Below are 12,631 nucleotides of genomic sequence, written 5' to 3'. Positions count from 1 at the left end.
CAATCTTTTCTCCGAATGTGGGGAATTTCTCACGTCACTGGTATTCCTCACTCTCCCCAGGGTCAAGGTATTGTGGAACGAGCACATGGTATCCTTAAGCGTCAATTAGAAAAACAGAAGGCGGGAATGTCTGGGGAAACCCCCGAAGCTCGCCTCGCTAAGGCTACCTATGTGCTCAATTTTGTTAACATCGCGGAGGGCCAGCAGGATCCACCCATGGTCCGGCATTTTGGCTCCTTACAAAAGTCCACACCTGTCTCCCCTGGGGTGAAAGTCAGGGTAAAAGATTTGCACACAGGGCAGTGGTCTCAACCGTGTGAACTATTAACTTGGGGTAGAGGGTATGCTTGTGTTTCCACAGATGAAGGACCACGCTGGGTACCTGCTCGATGTGTCCGCCCTGTACTGGATGAACCACGCCCACAAGTTACGTGAAGTCCATCTATGACCACACCTGACAACTAAATGCTACTGCCATGGACTAATAATGAAAGCACTGTCTGGGCTGTAACTCTTGCCTGTTCGTTTAGTTGTTTTTGTATTATCGATATTGCTGTGGTTTGTGTCTCCCTTGCAAGGGGCCCCGCAATGGATGACACTCGTTGGCGGTTTCTTTAATACAAAAACAGGGGGAATTGTGGTGATTCTCCCCCAGCTGGCCTGGGGGATTCAGGAAGAATTAAAGTTAACAGGAACCTTTGTTCAGGGGAGAATTACACCCGGACCCGGAAGTTGTAACAATATGGTTTTCCGGTAAAATGTGCTGAACACAGCAAAATGTGTTTCGTGACATGCGCAGTAAGCAGAGTTATATAACACCGTTAGTGGCCAATGGAAGAATATTTATGTATGTGGGAACCAGTGGAGAGTTGACATGTGTAGCCTAAAAAGTGTATAAAAGCAGCAGACATCGTGCAATAAAGTGTTCCAGCCTCTGGATCCACAAGGGTTTTGTGTCGTGTCCCGCCTCAACCGCGACAGTGCATCCTCCCCCCATTTTCCTCAGGCCTGGTCAATGATCTCAGGAGCTCCTGACAAACCTTGACCAAACCAGCTGAGCAATGAAGAGCCCCTGGACTGGACCAGGGCTGTGGTGAAGTGTCCCTGCACTGGACCAGGTGCTGCTGGATGATAAAGGTGCGAACAATCCAGACTGTAACAGCTGGGGAACACAGGATAATCAGTCATCCCATGAAAGCCTTGGAACATTCCCCACCTGAATCACAGCCCTAATGGAACAGTTTGGAGACAATTCCCAAATACTTTGGAAACTCCAGTCATTACTGACAGGAGGATGGAAATTCACCAGATAACTAAAGCCAGTGCCCTTGTGAGCCCACACCCAGCGGTGCTGAGGGGGGCCCTGGGAGTTCCCCAGCACCTCCCTCTCAGTGGGACACCTCTCGCAGCCTCTCGGAGCTCGGGAACCCTCCAGTTTGTAACACTGCAAAGAGCGTCGCTGATGCCCAGGACAATTCTGATCCCCCTCAACAAACACTGCTCCAGGGGTGACCCTTGTCTAGTGGGAAACACAAAGGGATGTGTGGGAGGGTTTCACTGACAACAGGAGAATTTTGGAGAGGGACCTTTACACACCCAGATCTTGATGTGTCTACACATCTCTGCTTGGGTGTGGGTGTGAATTGACTGTGGTGTGAGTGTTGTTATTGTGAATCTATAATTCAGTCACTGTAGAAAATTTTTGCAAATGCTATTGAATCACTTGATAACTGTTAAGTTGGTCAAAAATAAAATGTTACTAATCTCTGTTACCCCCTTATCTTTGTGTCCAAATCCTTTGCACCCTGACCCTCTTGCATCCCAAGGCTCTGTGTAAATCATTCCCTTTCACAGAAAAAATAAATTTTTTTGACATCCACTTTAAAATCTTTCTCCTTAGCTAAACTACATAACAACACTAATTAATTGTTGAAGACTTGAAAACATCAAGATAATTAAAAGAAGGAAAATAATTTGTTTTTCTGTATTTTAATGAGCCCCACAGCGTGTTTAAAGAAAACTCCATTGTCCTCAACTACTGAGAGACGATTGAAGAAGCTGCTCAAGAAGTCAGAAGACAAACTCCCAGTCCCTTGAAGCATTGCTGGGCCCCACTGAGGGCAGGCACTGACAAAGCCTCCCCAGGGACTCCTTCGAGCAGATCCTTGCAGGCCAGGAGTACAGGCAGACAAAGGAAAGTTGCTTGTGGTGGCCTGAGGGGCAGAGGCAGCTGCCAGAGCCAAGGGCACAAAGGCCTGGGTGCCTTTGGGCCTTGCAGCCCTGCCAGAGCCCTTGGCCATCTCTGCTGCAGGCTGTGCTCCCCTGTCCCAGTTACCCCCAACCTCCCCAAAACTTCCATCTGGGTGGGGTCAGCTTTGTGATGACACTCTGCAACCTCATAAAATCAAGGGGCCATTGTGACATTCCAGGGCCTAAGGGAGCCAAAGGAACTGAGGGACAGTGGGCAAACTTATGAAATAGTAGGGTCATTGTGACACTGCTAAAACCCATGAAATTGGGAGGACATTGTTCCACTGGAAAACCTCCTGGAATCAAGGGGCCATTGTGACACTGCAGGGCCTCCTGGAAACCAAGGAACACAGGGACAGTGGGAAATCTTGTGGAATGAAGGAACCATTACACACTTGGGGCCTTGAGAAAAGAGAGGAACCCTGAAACATTTTGGAACCTGATGGATCCAAGCAGGCATTTTGAAACTGCAGGTCCTCAGAGAAACTGCAGGAACCCTGGGACATAATGGAAGCTCCTGCATCTAAGGGGCTATTGGGACACTGGGGAACCTCTGGGAATGAAGGGGCCACTCTGACACTGAGGAACCTTTTGGGCTCAAGCGGCCACTGTGACCCTGCAGGGCCTCAGGGAAGCCAAGGAACCCTGGGACACTGTGGAATCTCCTGAAATCCATGGGCCACTCTGATGCTGCAGGACCTCCTGGAACCAAGGGCTCATTGGGACACTGCTGGGCCTCCTGGAACCAAAGGAATGCAGGGACACTGTGGAATCTCCTGGACCCAAGGGGCCATTGTGCCTGTCCAGCACTCCATGGAATCAAGCAGAGCCGCTGCCTCCCCCCCGCCGCCGCACGGACCGGAGTCGCCGGCTCTGCCCCGCTTGGACCCCTCTGGAGTCAGCGTGTTCTTGGGCAGCACAACTTATCTCAGACCAGAGAGTTTCCCAGAGTTTGCTTTGCCCCCTCTTTCCCGGGGGTTTGGTTTTTGTTCTTTGTCCATTCAGGGGAAAAGGGGGAAGGGAGGCAGGTGTTGATCCCTGTTTTGATCTGTTTACAAAAGGGAGTTGGGGCAGGGGGGAGAGAGGAGGAAATTTCTGTCTCTGCTGTTGCTTTGAACTGTTCTATTGGTATTGTTGGTTTTGCTGCTGTATTTCTTGTCAGTGAACTGTTTGTTGTTTTTTTCTCTTATACCTCTTGTATTTTTTCTCCCTGCATTGCTGTGGAATAAGCGGAGACTGAGTTCATTTTATTGGAGTTCTCACCCTAATATTTGTCTTTAAACCAGGACAGGTTGCTCAAGGGCTCCCTGAAATTTGACGTCATTCACAAAGGACTTGAAAACACATTTTGTCCTATTATACAGAGAGATAATAAAGATGTTCTCTAGTGGTGTTCAAGGGCTGGTCAGAGAGGGATTTCATCAGGAAGTTGCTGCCAAGAGGACTTTGTACCATGGATTTGATTGGACACTCTTCATTCAGCCAACTTCCCACCCACCACATCTTCCACTTCTTCCGTCCAGCTCTCACCAGTCTGGACATAAGGAGACCCAAAAGACCATTTCAGGGGCCTTGATAAAGTCTGGGCACACAACATCCCCTTCCTTTCCCTCCCACAGGGGTTCTGCAATCCCTGCCTTGTCCTTCCCATGCCTGGCAATGGCTGCAGGAGGACTTGCCATGTCCCCTTCCCTGCTGAGCCTGAGCAGTCTGGAACTCTGCCAAGCCTCCTTGCTGCCCTGTTTGCAGACTGGTTCCATGTCTGCCTTTGCCCAGGCCCCAGGAAGCTCTGGGATGGCTCTGGCCTTTGCAAGGGTTTGGGAGAGGTCTCCCAGTGACGCTGCCCAGCCTTCTCAACATCCCTGACACCAACACCTTTCCAATAGCCCACACTTGCAGGGGAGTGCCCAGGACACAACACAGGTGGTTTACCATGGTGGTTGTGGAGAATTAGAAGTGATTTCTTCCTCGTGGCCAACCACTCCCATTGGATTTTAGTGCAGCTGAAAGGTTTCCTCAGCCTTTTCCCCGGTGCCTCCCTGCCCTGAAGGTTTCTGGCCATCAGGCTGTAGCTGAGGGGCTTGGGCAGGGCCATGAGGAGGGGGTAGAACAAGGGCTGTGTCCAACTATGCCAGGAAGGCTGTGCTGGGCAAGGAGGAGGAGGCTGCAGCAAACAGTGGCACTGGGGAGGTGAGAGGAGGAGGGGGAGAGACCTTGTGCCTGCCCACGCTGGGCAGGAGCTGCCCCAGGATGGCAACTCTGAAGCACTCCCAGCATGTCCCTGGGAACAGCAGGGGAAGACTGGATTTCCAAATCAGGCTGGGAATGCAAAGAGCAGGAGTGTCCTGGTGTCACTGCAGGAGAGTTCCAGCCCTGCAGCAAGGGCACAGAAGAAGGGACCCAGTCCATGCAGTGCCCTCAGAAGATGCCACAGCATCCTGTAGATGCTGTCAGGGAGGCCAGCTCTGCTTCACAAGTTCCCAGTGCCTGTCCCTGCCTGTGCTCAAAGGGCTCCCACCCCCAGGACTGTGCTCAGAGAGCACTCAGGCCTTCCAGCCAGAAAGGGGCTCTCAAGGACAGTGTGGAAGTGGAAAGAGCAGCTCTGCAAAGCCCAAGCTGTGCTGCTCCCTGGCAGTTCTGCTGTGCTGGGATTCTTGTCCCCTTCCCCTTTGCAAATCCCCCCGGTCCTGCAGTGCTGCTGTCCTTTAGGAACAGCTAAGAAGGAGAGTATTGGACAAAAAAGGCACTGCAGGGTCCTTTATTTTGTTTAAATATTCCGAGAAGACAATTCATAATTTATACATCTCTGACTAAAATTCAATGGGTAGAGGCTAAATTAGGAGGCAGATACATAATAATATTTCATTGAGAAGGAAATTATTGCAAGAAGAACCCGATGACCTCCATCAAAAATCTGAGCAGGAAGGCTGGATCATTTGGGAGTCCCATTGTGAATGCTACACACTAGAAAGCAGTCAATTTATTGCTCTTGAAAAGCATCCAGTCATCATTTTCCTTATGGCATCCCTGAGATTCTGGTTCCTCAGACTGTAGATGAGGGGGTTCAGTGCTGGAGGCACCACCGAGTACAGAACTGACACAGTCAGATCCAGGGATGGGGAGGAGATGGAGGGGGGCTTCAGGTGGGCAAATGCTGCAGTGCTGATAACAATAGAGACCATGGCCAGGTAAGGGAGGCATGTGGAAAAGGCTTTGTGCCGCCCCTGTTGAGAGGGGATCCTCAACACAGCCCTGAAGATCTGCACATAGGAGAAAATCATGAAAATGAAACAGCCTAATGCTAAACAGACATTAACCACAATGAGCCCAAGTTCCCTGAGGTAGCCTGAGTGTGAGCAGGAGAGCTTGAGGATGTGTGGGATTTCACAGAAGAACTGGCCCAGGGCATTGCCCTGGCACAGGGGCAGGGAAAATGTATTGGCTGTGTGCACCAGAGAATGGAGAAACCCAGAGGCCCAGGCAGCTGCTGCCATGTGGGCACAAGCTCTGCTGCCCAGGAGGGTCCCGTAGTGCAGGGGTTTGCAGATGGCAACGTAGCGGTCGTAGCACATGATGGTGAGGAGGAAATACTCTGCTCCATGAAGAAGAGAAAGAAAAAGAGCTGTGCAGCACATCCCATGTAAGAGATGGTTGTGGTGTTCCAGAGGGAGTTGTGCATGGCTTTGGGCACAGTGGTGCAGATGCAGCCCAGGTCTGTGAGGGAGAGGTGCAGCAGGAAGAAGTCCCTGGGGGTGTGCAGGTGCTGGTCACAGGCTACGGCGCTGAGGATGAGGTCGTTACCCAGGAGGGCAGCCAGGGAGATGCCCAGGAAGAGCCAGAAGTGCAGCAGCTGCAGCTCCCGCCTGTCTGCAAAAGCCAGGAGCAGGAACTGGGCCATGGAGCTGCTGTTGGGCATTTGCTGCCTCAGGGTTTGGTTTTCTGTTGAGGAGAAAAAGGCAGAACTGAATTAGGACAGATTCAAGCAGCAAAACATATTACATGTCTCAGCAATTCAACATTCGGAGCCTCTTTTCAGGAAGAACTCTCTGCATCCCTCTCCCCTGAGCTCTGGGGTTTGCTGCCTGAAAGGGCCATTGGGAGCAGGAACCCTGCAATGGGCTCCTGAGGAATCCTTACTGTGCAGTGAGAGGCAACTTGGAACACAGGGTGACCTCTAATTAAATGTGTTTGGGATGTATCCAAGTATTTCCAGACCTGCAGTTCACAGTTTTCACAAGGAAGAACAGAGGGAAGGGATTTGGTGCTTTATTTTGTTCCAGTTCCTCTTGCCAGGAGTGAGTTTGGATGATTAAATTCTGTGACATTTCTAATGTGCTCCAGGTGAAATCTGGAGAGTGCTGAGAGGCAAGGGGATGGTCTCGGTGCAGAGTCAAGACCTGGTCATCTTTCCTGTTCACAGCTGCCCCTGGCTGGCAGCCTGGAGCTGAAGGAGGACCACCCTTAAAAGGAAACAAGGCACTTCTGGGAGCAGAGGAAACCTGGTTCAAAGAGCAGATAGACAGAATCTTTGCCTTTCCTCAGTATTAGGATTTCATTTTTCTCCTCCCAGACTGAAAAACAGAGGGATCATTGCAGCTCCCTATTAGGGTTGCCCAGAGCATTTCCATGGAGTTAGCACTGAGTTTTCTCCACGGGGATCCTGTGCAGCACAGAGATACTATGGCAGAGCTGTGCCCATCTGGAGGGCACCTGCAGCCCTGCAGGACACCCAGGGAAACAGCTGAAGAGCCTGAAGTTGCCTCTAAGGCACTTGGGCACTTCGTTCCCACACACACATCCCCACAGCAGCACCCAAAGGGTTTGTGTCTGCACAGGAATCTGCCCCCCCAAACCCCACACTGGCTCATACAGGTGGGAACAATCCAGACTGTAACAGCTGGGGAACACAGGATAATCAGTCATCCCATGAAAGCCTTGGAACATTCCCCACCTGAATCACAGCCCTAATGGAACAGTTTGGAGACAATTCCCAAATACTTTGGAAACTCCAGTCATTACTGACAGGAGGATGGAAATTCAGCAGATAACTAAAGCCAGTGCCCTTGTGAGCCCACACCCAGCGGTGCAGAGGGGGGCCCTGGGAGCTCCCCAGCACCTCCCTCTCAGTGGGACACCTCTCGCAGCCTCTCGGAGCTCAGGAACCCTCCAGTTTGCAACACTGCAAAGAGCGTCGCTGATGCCATTACAATTCTGATCACCCTCAACAAACACTCCTCCAGCTGTGACCCTTGTCTGGTGGGAAACACAAAGGGATGTGTGAGAGAGTTTCACTGACAACCAGGAGAATTTTGGAAAAGGACCTTTACAAACCCAGATCTTGATGTGTGCACACATCTCTGCCTGGGTGTGGGTGTGAATTGACTGTGGTGTGAGTGCTGTTATTGTGAATCTATAATTCAGTCACTGTAGAAATATGTAGCAAATGCTATTGAATCACTTGATAACTGTTAAGTTGGTCAAAAATAAAATGATACTAATTTCTGTTGCTCCCTTATCTTTGTGTCCAAATTCATTGTCTCCTGACCCTCTTGCATCCCAAGGCTCTATGTATATCATTGCCTTTCAAAGAAAAAATATATTTTTGTTGACATCCACTTTAAAATCTTTCTCCTTAGCTAAACTACAAACCAACACTAATTAGTTTTTGAAGACTTGAAAACATCAAGATAATTAAAAGAAGGAAAATATTTTGTTTTTCTGTATTTTAATGAGCCCCACAGCGTGTTTAAAGAAAAGTCCATTGGCCTGAAGTACTGAGAGACGATTGAAGAAGCTGCTCAAGAAGTCAGAAGCCAAACTCCCAGTCCCTTGAAGCATTGCTGGGCCCCACTGAGGGCAGGCACTGACAAAGCCTCCCCAGGGACTCCTTGGAGCAGATCCTTGCAGGCCAGGAGTGCAGGCAGACAAAGGAAAGTTGCTTGTGGTGGCCTGAGGGGCAGAGGCAGCTGCCAGAGCCAAGGGTACAAAGGCCTGGGTGCCTTTGGGCCTTGCAGCCCTGCCAGAGCCCTTGGCCATCTCTGCTGCAGGCTGTGCTCCCCTGGCCCAGTTACCCCCAACCTCCCCAAAACTTCCATCTGGTGGGGTCAGCTTTGTGATGACACTCTGCAACCTCATAAAATCAAGGGGCCATTGTGACATTCCAGGGCCTAAGGGAGCCAACGGAACTGAGGTACAGTGGGCAACCTTAGGAAATAGTGGGGTCATTGTGACACTGCTAAAACCCATGAAATCAGGTGGCCATTACTACACTGGAAAACCTCATGGAATCAAGGGGCCATTGTGACACTGCAGGGCCTCATGGAAACCAAGGAACACAGGAACACTGGGAAATCCTGTGGAATGAAGGAACCGTTACTCACTTGGGGCCTTGAGAAAAGAGAGGAACCCTGAAACATTTTGGAACCTGATGGATCCAAGCAGGCATTTTGAAACTGCAGGCCCTCAGAGAAACTGCAGGAACCCTGGGACATAATGGAAGCTCCTGGATCTAAGGGGCTATTGGGACACTGGGGAACCTCTAGGAATGAAGGGGCCACTCTGACACTGAGGAACCTTTTGGGCTCAAGCAGCCACTGTGACACTGCAGGGCCTCAGGGAAGCCAAGGAACCCTGGGACACTGTGGAATCTCCTGAAATCAATGGGCCACTCTGATGCTGCAGAACCTCCTGGAACCAAAGGCTCATTGGGACACTGCTGGGCCTCCTGGAACCAAAGGAATGCAGGGACACTGTGGAATCTCCTGGAACCAAGGGGTCACTGTGCCTGCCCAGCACTCCATGGAATCAAGCAGAGCCGCTGCCTCCCCCCCGCCCCCGCATGGACCGGAGTCGCCGGCTCTGCCCCACTTGTACCCCTCTGGAGTCAGCATGTTCTTGGGCAGCACAACTTAGCTCAGACCACAGAGTTTCCCAGAGTTTGCTTTGGCCCCTCTATTCCCTGGGTTTGGGTTTTGTTCTTTGTTCATTCAGGGGAAAAGGGGGAAGGGAGGCACGTGTTGATCCCTGTTTGGATCTATTTACAAAAGGGAGTTGGGGAAGGGGGGGAGAGAGGAGGCAATTTCTCTCTCTGCTGTTGCTTTCAAGTGTTCTGTTGGTATTGCTGTTTTTGCTGCTGTATTTCTTGTCAGTGAAGTGTTATTATTTTCACTTATACCTCCTTGTATTTTGCCTCCCTGGACAGGTGGGGAATAAAAGGGGACTGAATTCATTATATTGGAGTTCCCACCCCAAGATGTGTCTTTAAACCAGGACAGGTTGCTCAAGGGCTCCATTGATATTTGGCATCATCCACAAAAGACTTGAAAACACCTTTATGTACCACTGCACAGAGAGATAATAAAGATGTGCTATAGTGGTATTCAAGGGCTGGTCACTGTGGGATTTCATCAGGAAGTTGCTGCCAAGATGACTTTGTGCCATGGATTTTATTGGACACTCTTCATTCAGCCAAATTCCCACTCACCACATCTTCCATTTCTTCAGTTCAGCTCTTACCAATCTGGACATAAGGAGACCACAAGAGACCATGTCAAGGACCCTGATAAAGTCTGGGCACACAACATCCCCTTCTTCTCTCTCCCACTGGGGTTCTGCAATCCCTGCCTTGTCCTTCCCATGCCTGGCAATGGCTGCAGGAGGACTTGCCATGTCCCCTTCTCTGCTGAGCCTGAGCAGTCTGGAACTCTGCCAAGCCTCCTTGCTGCCCTGTTTGCAGACTGGTTCCATGTCTGCCTTTGCCAAGGCCCCAGGAACCTCTGGGATGGCTCTGGCCTTTGCAAGGGTTTGGGAGAGGTCTCCCAGTGACCCTGCCCAGCCTTCTCAAAATCCCTGACACCAAAACCTTTCCAATAGCCCACACTTGCAGAGGAGTGTCCAGGACACAACACAGGTTGTTTGTCATGGTGGTTCTGAAAAATGTGATTTCTTCCTTGAGGCCAATCACTCCCATTGGATTTTAGTGAAGCTGAAAGGTTTCCTCAGCATTTTCCCCAGTGCCTCCCTGCCCTGAAGGTTTCTGGCCATCAGGCTGTAGCTGAGGGGCTTGGGCAGGGCCATGAGCAGGGGGTACAACAAGGGCTGTGTCCAACTATGCCAGAAGGGCTGTGCTGGGAAAGAAGGAGGAGGCTGCAGCAAACAGTGGCACTGCTGAGGTGAGAGGAGCAGGGGGAGAGACCTTGTGCCTGCCCACGCTGGGCAGGAGCTGCCCCAGGATGAGAGCTCTGAAGCACTCCCAGCATGTCCCTGGGAACAGCAGGGGAAGACTGGATTTCCAGATCAGGCTGGGAATGGAAAGAGCAGGAGTGTCCTGGTGTCACTGCAGGAGAGCTCCAGCCCTGCAGCAAGGACACAGAAGACATGACCCATTCCAGCAGTGCCCTCAGAAGATCCCACAGCATCCTGTAGATGTTGCCAGGGAGGCCAGCTCTGCTTCACAAGTTCCCAGTGCCTGTCCCTGCGTGTGCTCAAAGGGCTCCCACCCCCAGGACTGTGCTCAGAGAGCACTCAGGCCTTCCAGCCAGAAAGGGACTCAGAATGACAGTGTGGAAGTGGAAACAGAAGCTCTGCAAAGACCAAGCTCTGCTGCTCCCTGGCAGTGCTGCTGTGCTGGGATTCTTGTCCCCTTGCTCTTTGCAAATCCCCCCTGTCCTGCAGTGTTGCTGTCCTTCAGGAACAGCTAAGAAGAAGGGTCTTGGAGAGAGAAGGCACTTCAGAGTCCTTTATTTTCTTTAAATATTCAGAGCACAATTCATCATTTAAACATCTCTGGGTCAAAAAAACAGTGGACACTAAATTCAAAGGCAAATGCCTAAGAATATTTAATTGCACAGAAAATTATTGCAAGAAGAACACAATGGCCTCCACGAATAACCTGATCAGAAAAGCTGGTAAATTAATGAGTCCCATTCTGAATGCTACACACAGGAAACAGGCACTTTATTGCTCCTGCAAAGCATCCAGTCATCATTTTCCTTATGGCATCCTTGAGCTCCTGATTCCTCAGGCTGTAGATGAGGGGATTCAGTGCTGGAGGAACCACAGAGTACAGAACTGACAGAGACATATCCAGGGATGGGGAAGAGATGGAAGGGGGCTTCAGGTAGGCAAAGAAAGAGGTACTGATAAACAGGGAGACCACGGCCAGGTGAGGGAAGCACGTGGAAAAGGCTTTGTGCCGTCCCTCATCAGAGGGGATCCTCAGCACAGCCCTGAAAATCTGCACATGGGAGAAAATAATGAAAATGAAACAAACAAATGCTAAATTGACACCTACCACAGTGAGCCCAATCTCCCTGAGGTAGCCTGAGTATGAGCAGGAGAGCTTGAGGATGTGTGGGAGTTCACAGAAGAACTGGCCCAGGGCATTGCCCTGGCACAGGGGCAGGGAAAATGTCTTGGCTGGGAGCAGCAGAGCAGTGAGAAACCCAGAGGCCCAGGCAGCTGCTGCCATGTGGGCACAAGCTCTGCTGCCCAGGAGGGTCCCGTAGTGCAGGGGTTTGCAGATGGCAACGTAGCGGTCGTAGCACATGATGGTGAGGAGGGAAAACTCTGCTGAGATGAAGAAGAGAAAGAAAAAGGCCTGTGCAGCACATCCTGTGTAGGAGATTGTCCTGGTGCCCCAGAGGGAGTTGTGCATGGCTTTGGGCACAGTGGTGCAGATGCAGCCCAGGTCTGTGAGGGAGAGGTGCAGCAGGAAGAAGTCCCTGGGGGTGTGCAGGTGCTGGTCGCAGGCTACGGCGCTGAGGATGAGGCCGTTGCCCAGGAGGGCAGCCAGGGAGATGCCCAGGAAGAGCCAGAAGTGCAGCAGCTGCAGCTCCCGCCTGTCTGAGAATGCCAGGAGCAGGAACTGGCCCATGGAGCTGCTGTTGGCCATTTGCTGCTTCCTCAGAGTGTTTGGATCTGTTGAGGAGGACAAATCAATGCTGAGTTAGACCAGGCTGCTGCAGCCAAACAGGACACGTCTCACAGCCACCCCACTCTCAGGCTCTCTCTCCTCACTCAGACCTCCCTGCAGCTCCCTCCCCTGAGCTCTGGCTGTTGCTGCCTGAGGGCACCATTGGAAGCAGGAACTCTGGGATGGCCTCCCAAGGACTCCTTTTTGCTCTGCTGGCAGAGGGAACGTGGAATGCAGGGTGATCTCCAATTAAATGTGCTCCTGATACATCAAAGAGCTTCTCAGCTTTTGCTGTTTGCAATTTGCCCAAAGGAAGGACTGAGCTGAGGGAATACTTTGTGTTTGTTCCCCCACTTGCACCTGCCACAGTTAGGAGTGGTTGTGGATGTTGGAAATCCCTGACATTTCCATGGCACTGCAGGTCAAGTCCTGTGGGTTCTGAGGGCACAGGGACGGTCCCTCAGTGCA

The 12,631-nt window shown here is 51.2% G+C and overlaps 1 protein-coding gene across 1 annotated transcript; it reads right to left on the bottom strand.

Annotated features, from left to right (window-relative positions):
* Nucleotides 1-5,225: 5,225 nt before the first annotated feature.
* Nucleotides 5,226-12,142, bottom strand: LOC126648019 (olfactory receptor 14J1-like). The gene is made up of 2 exons (XM_050330668.1): nt 11,572-12,142; nt 5,226-5,596 (listed from the first exon to the last, which is right to left on the bottom strand). The coding sequence occupies exons 1-2, from the start codon at nt 12,140-12,142 to the stop codon at nt 5,226-5,228; spliced, it is 942 nt and encodes a 313-aa protein (XP_050186625.1).
* Between the last annotated feature and the right edge of the window lie 489 nt (nt 12,143-12,631).

This window comes from Myiozetetes cayanensis, unplaced genomic scaffold (genome assembly GCF_022539395.1).
Source record: "Myiozetetes cayanensis isolate MyiCay16 unplaced genomic scaffold, myiCay2020 scf425, whole genome shotgun sequence".
NCBI lineage: Eukaryota > Metazoa > Chordata > Aves > Passeriformes > Tyrannidae > Myiozetetes > Myiozetetes cayanensis.
The sequence above is the reverse complement of the archived record's forward strand: the minus strand, read 5'-3'. Positions and strand labels throughout refer to the sequence as shown.